The sequence below is a fragment of the Cornus florida genome, unplaced genomic scaffold (assembly GCF_030987335.1).
Source record: "Cornus florida cultivar Cherokee Brave unplaced genomic scaffold, ASM3098733v1 CherokeeBrave_3.0.0_Hap2_Chr11, whole genome shotgun sequence".
NCBI lineage: Eukaryota > Viridiplantae > Streptophyta > Magnoliopsida > Cornales > Cornaceae > Cornus > Cornus florida.
Window position 1 is genome coordinate 119,538,181 of NW_026775581.1, and position 6,903 is coordinate 119,545,083.

Consider the following 6,903-nt stretch of genomic DNA (forward strand, 5'->3'; position numbering starts at 1 on the left):
TTAGTGTTTTGTGTATATATATATATATATATATATATATATATATATTGGTAGTGAATGAACATTTTACTCATACTGAATCCACAATGATGTAATAATTTACTTTTTATAAATTCAATACAAAAATATTAAATTAATAAGGTAATTGACTTCTCAATTAGGACGGCTAAAAATAAAAAAATAAAGACATTTTTATATGAAACAAAAAAATTATTAGAGCAGTGAAACTTAAGCCCAAAAGCCTACCCGACTTACCATAATAATAATAATGTAATCATTTCCTTAATATTATTTTACATACATGTTGTACCTTTGGAAGGGATTATTCAGTGTCTAATTTCCAACTGCAAGAGTAACATTAGTGAAATTACCTCTAGAGTGTGTTCGGCTGTATGAAATTGTAGCCTTGAAATTAGAATTGCTAAAATTTGAAAAAACAAATTGGTTCAATTTTCTTAATTATTTTTTAAAAATTTTACAAATTTCAATTTCAAAACTCCAATTTCATGCAACCCAACACACACCTGATATTATCGGACCAAAGTCTAAAATAGTAAAACATTACCCACACACACACACACACAAAACCCTGATTATAAATAACGCTCTCGTGCGGATCTCCTAAAGCATAATTAATTTTGCGTAATAATAGCCTAAACAGGGCATAGTTTGGCTTGATTTAGGAAAATGTTACTACTGATTCCACTGTATCACACTGGATCTGGGTCACTATTTTTGTGGGACTTCATGTAATGAGTGTTAGATTAGGGGAATATAAGTAACTTAAACATATTTTATCATTTTAAATGGCAACTTTTCTTTGGACCTTGGCCTCTAATTAATCCACTTGAATTGAAAATATTTAATCTCAGTTCTCTCAATTTATATATCTCTTATGTCAATATAATGACCCTACAACTGAAAAATCAACCAAGTTAGGGGGGACCTAATTGGAGCTAATAAATGATTGGAGACAGCAACAAAATCAAACCCCAATTCATTTTGGTTTAGGGTATGATTAAGATTACAAGACGTAGGACCTACCCTAAAGTGACTGATTATGCCATAAAAGTCATGCCCATTATTACCATGTTCGCCATTACAAGTTACCATGTGCCACTTTTCTATGAATGTGATTATTGGAGATATAATAAGGTTTGACATTGTCACATAAAGCCAGAAACATGTTATTTTGTGATTAAGTCAGCTCATTATTCTCTAGGATGCTCACCAAAAAAAAAAAAAATCTAGTCTCTTGGATTTACTTTATTTTGCTTTAGAGAATGTATTCGCAAAGGAGGAGAAAATTGTAATTCATGAATACAAATTAATGTATTGTATGTAGAATTAGGATATAGGTTTTGTATTCTTTCTAGGAGGATCTATCTAAACTCTAAAGCCCTTGACTTGCTAAGCTTGTGCTGATGCATCAAATTCTATTTTCTTTTAAATAATGATGGAGAGCCTGAATTCAAATTTTTCGACACTCATAAGTCTCTTGTGGATCTACCAAAACTAGTGAGGACGTAAAGAATTTGTGAGGTTCAAAACTCGAACTTTCTCTCGTTATTTTGTTTTTTTTAGTAGGGGAGGGGTTTTGACAAATGACTTGCCCTCATTTTATCTCACATGGATTAAAACTCTTAACGTTTCAATTTGAAATGAATGGGACAAACTCGATTTATATATTTTTTTTTAAGTTCAAAGTATAATATTCAAATCGGTTAAACCTTGAAATAACACAATTAGATTGAAAAGTTGTTCAACATTGACATGAATTAAGTAGTCATTGCAGTTCAACAAACTGAGGAAGAAAATATGTCTTGGTTCTAGAAGTTGTAGTCTCGCATTGAACATTTGAACCTCATAGGAAAAATTCAATGAATCTGAGCAACTTTTTTTTTTTTTTCACCTTTATTTAATTTTTATCTTTTTTGTATATAATTTGGGACTTATTGGCACAAACAAATGATTGGATGCAGCAACAAAATCAAACCTCTTTTTATCTTAGTTTTGGACAAATAATTAGGGTATGAGAGGAGGAGCCTTTGTGTGTCCCAAATAGACTAATTATGCCATAAAAGTCATGGGTATTATTACCTTGTATGTCATGACAAAGTTACTATGTATTACTTTTTCTAGCATGGTTATTATTGTTTGATATAGTTTGCATTATGGTTTGACATTATTGGCACATGCATGATTCAATCCAAATTCATATGCTCCAAGAGAGTAAGCCCCAAAACCATAGTTTTGATTGAAAACTAGGTTCTAGAGAGGAGACTCATTTTCATAAACTAGGATGAAAATTTCTGAAAATCATAAGAGAGACCATTTAAGAGCATTTCAAAACCTCCAACAACTATAAGCAACATTGGAAAATCTTTGATGAAATGTGTTTTTTTGTGGAGTATTTTTTACTCATTGGATTAATCTGATTCGGAACTAACATTCGGTTCCGGTTCTAAAATTTTGAAACCGCTGCATAACGATTCGGTTCCAGTTTCAGACTTCGAAACTGGAACCAGAGTCGTTAAATAATTATAAATATTATGTTTTTTATTATATAATTATTAATATATATGTTTATTGATGCATTCAAAGAGATATTTATAGTAAAAGTATGTTCCCATGTGTAATATTATATAATTATGAATGGGTTTAGAGTCATTAAATTTAAATTCAAAAAAAGGAAACAGGAAACCAAACCAGTTCGGTTTGGTTCCAATTCCATGTCCCAACGATTCTAGTTCTGGTTCCAATTTTTAGGAATCGTTGGGATCGGTTCCGGTTTCATCCGGAACCGTGTGCAAGGGCAGATGCAGGGGGGCTCGGGTGGACTTGAGCTCCTCCAAATATATATATATTTTTTTATTACTATAGGTAAATTTAGTCCAATCCAAAAACAAAAAACAAATTAGTAGTAATATTAGCCACCCCAAATATTAGCCCATCCAAACAAGCCCAAGAGGTAAGACACAATTTTAAATCAAAAGGCCAACCAAACACGCCTAAATCCCTAATATTAGCCCCCATTGACAATTACTGGATTCGCCCTTGACCGTGTGCACCCATACTCTCAACCCACCCAATTCACCTTATTTGCATCCCAACTATTATTGGGCTCAGGTTAAAACTTGGACTACTTTCAGAACTTTACATAGAACACGGACCATACTGGGCCTATTTCCGAAACTTGTAAAGCCCAACTGAAACTTGAAAGTAAAACATGTGGAATATGGATAGGATTCCCTGTTGGGAATATTTGTTGAATTCGATTGGGCCCAAAAGGTTGTCCAGTTCAAATATGATCTGATTAAATTGGGTTAAACCCAATACCACCTATCTATCATGTTCCACTACAAATGCAGGCTCATTGGTGGTGGTGGTTGTTTTTTTTTTTTCGTTTTTTGTTTTGCAGGCTCATTGGTTTAGTAAAGTAAAAATTGATTATGCTTTGCTGAGGAAATAAAATTGTACTTGTCATTTCTTGTGGTCTACAAGGCTATAATATTTTTTTTTTTGGGGAAATAATATAATTGATTACTATAGAATCCTGGCAAAAATGGACTCACATCAAAATCTTATATAGCTATCCTAAAATCTAACATAAAAATCTTATGTGGCTATCTTCAAATTTTAAATCAAACATAATTCTTTTTATAATGTGATTATCTAAAAATCTTAACCACAATTCTTTCCATAACCTGGTTATCCTAAAATTCCAGCTCATACATAATTCTTTCCATCTTTTTTTTTTATATATATTTTTTATTTTGTTGTATTTAGAAAAATAGAAAAACAAACTCTTTCTATATATATATATATATATATTTTTTTTTTTTTCATTTTCGCAAACTAGGTTTTCATATCTCTGAAATGTATTGGAATGCTTCTATAAGAAATTAAATTCTACAAAATCTAGAACATAAATTTCATTTGAAGTTTTGAATATCAACAAAAATCAATGATTGAAGAACCTAAATTCTTATTTTATTGATTTATTTGTGCTTTCTTTCATAATTATTGCTTTGTTAAATTTTCAATTGTTACTTTCTTTGAGAGTTTAGTTTAGTTTTTTTTTTTTTTTTCCCAGTTTTGTATATATATATTTTTTCCTACATAATGTAATTTTTAAGCTTTTCATTCAGGAATGTTTAATCCTATATATTAATATAAGACAAATGCAGAAAATACTCCAAAATTATACTCTGCGCAGCAATTTTACCATATTCGAAAAAGTGTGCAAAAAATACCCTCACTCTTTTTACATTGTGCAAAAATACCTCTCAATCAAAAATCTGACATAAATTAGTGTTGTAATACTCGTTTTGCGCTTTTATTATTTCAAAAATGTCAAAGGGGTGTATATGTTACTAATTTCATAGTATAGGAGTGTTATGTGCACATTACCTCACATTTAATTTTTATTTTGAAACTTTTTTCTCTCTCTCTATATATATATATATCTAAACATTTTTTTTTTTTTTTGAAACTTTGAGAATTTATAGAACAAGGATTTGAAATTTTTGAGATTTCATTTTACTATTTTTTACTAATTTTTTTTTTATTTTTATTTTTAATACCAACACTGTCAAACAAATAATGATAAAGGAAAAAAATTCCCAATATCAGCGTGCACTATTCGGGTTTGGAACATATTTGTTTTATTCAGTTTGCACTTTATTTTCGTTTTTTATTTTTTATTTTTATATTTACTTTTCTTTTATACTTTTATTTTTATTTTCTATTTCATCTTTATTTATCAATTTCTAACGTCCTCCAATAGTGTTATTTTAGGTCATTTTACAAAATTATTATTATTTTTAATATATTTTATAAGAAAATTAGAGAGCGTGGCTGAATTTATTCTTTTTTTTTTTTTTTTTTTTTTTTTTTGTCCTTATTTATCATTTCATGTTTTTGTAATTACTAATTATTTATGTATTTGTGACTTTGTAAAATGGGACTCTTCAGTCATTCATTATCAAATTAAAAAAATTTGCTTTGAATAATATTGAAGGGATTTCAGCTTAATTTGGAAGGAATTGTGATTATTTTATAGAAATTGCTTGTATAAAGTTACTTATATAAAAATTGATTTCTAAAAGTAGAAAATAAAACTTAAATTGATTTTATAGTAGATTTGTTATGACTTTAATATTAAACCTTTTTGTTACTCAGATTTGATAGCCTTTTATGTGCTTCTATAAAAATTGCTTTCTGAGATTAGCAGATAAAACTTAAATTTATTTTATACTAGTAGATTTGTTGGAACTTTAATATAAAGATTATACTTTTTGTTACTCGATTTGATGGGCTCCTAAATTATCTCCTCTCCTCTTAAGTCAGTGAGTCACCGAACCTCAATAATATTCGCACCTCTTTTTATCAATCAACCAAATCAAATCTTTCATCGGCGGATCACAACCGTTGATTCAGGTCCCACCATCAAAGTTTTCTACAAAACCCCAACTCTCTCATCGTAAATTACGCTCGGGGTTTTGATTCTGACACTCATGGATGCTCTCGATTTCTCTATACCACGGTGTTGATCTCTCGTCAACCCCCAATCTCTATCAATAAACAAATTAGGGGTTTCGATTGAGCTGTTTAGCAGTTTCAGAAGGGTTTTTATTTTTTATTTTTTTTATTCTACAAATCAAAATTGATTGTGTCGTTTTTGGGTTTGTTGTTGGTCATCAATAATATGGAGCAAGAATCACAGAAGAATTTGACCCAATCCTCGAATTCTCCTATGTTCTGCGCGAATAATTGTGGGTTTTTCGGAAGCTCAGCGACGAATAATCTCTGCTCGAAATGTTTCAAAAAATATCTTTTGAAGCAATCCAACGCCTGTTCGGTGTTGGAAGAAAGTAAAGTTAGTGTGGATGATCAAGTAGTAGATGAAAATTCGAGACTGGTTGAAGGAGTTGAAGAAGCCAAGGTTGTGGAGATTGAGGAGGAAAGTAGTTCGGAGAATCGGGCTGCGAATAGGTGCAGTTTTTGTAGGAAGAGGGTTGGATTAACTGGGTTCAAGTGTCGGTGTGGGCTGACATTTTGCTCGATTCATCGATACTCGGACAAGCACAACTGTGTTTTTGATTACAAGAGTGCTGGGCAGGATGCTATTGCGAAGGCGAACCCGGTTGTGAAGCCAGACAAGGTTGAGAAGATCTGATGGTGATGGTGGATTGCTCATTCGTTCGTGGGGATATCAGCTATGTAAAGTATGGTTTTAAGTATAATGGGATGCATTAGGAAATAAATATCTATGTTTATTGTGTCTGTTTATGTACAGTTTGGTTGTTTTTAATGCATTGTCAATTAATGGTATTTGATGTGAGAAATGTGAGTTCAAATCTTGATTAGTGATTTTCTAGTCCCGAGTTCTCTTTGGTGCTTGTTTGATTCTGTACCTTGCATTTCTCTGTGCTGGTTTTGTTGCCTTGTCCTGCAGTGTCTGTTTTGCGTAGGCAAGTGTGAGTGTGCGTACGTATCAGGACATATTACCACTTCAAGGAAAACCCTATTGATATATAGGTGCACAACTAAATAAAAATAAAATAAAATAAAATTTGTGTTTTTGATGTAACTTAATCAAAATAATTACTCAAAATAATATGTCAATTAATGGGTTCTTTAGGGGAAAAAATTGGATTTAGATTCAAAGAGGAAAATTTGACTTTTTTTTAAGGAAATTAAACAAATTTAAAGAGTAACAAAGAGAAGAAATACAAAATTTAAGAGTTAATTTTAGAAAATAATAAAATGAATTTTTTCATATACACATATAAAAATACATAAATTTAGTATTGATGCAATTAGATGGGGGCAGGAGAAGCTTCTTGGGTATGAGTTCGTAAGTTGATGGAATAGAGAAGCTTCCACAGTAACCGTGGA

At 30.8% G+C, this 6,903-nt stretch overlaps 1 protein-coding gene across 1 annotated transcript; it reads left to right on the top strand.

Annotated features, from left to right (window-relative positions):
• Positions 1 to 5,469: 5,469 nt before the first annotated feature.
• LOC132282981 (zinc finger A20 and AN1 domain-containing stress-associated protein 9-like) lies at positions 5,470 to 6,375 on the top strand. Its single transcript, XM_059784837.1, has one exon. It carries the CDS (start codon positions 5,711 to 5,713, stop codon positions 6,179 to 6,181), a length of 471 nt encoding a protein of 156 aa, XP_059640820.1. The 5' UTR covers positions 5,470 to 5,710; the 3' UTR covers positions 6,182 to 6,375.
• Positions 6,376 to 6,903: the final 528 nt, after the last annotated feature.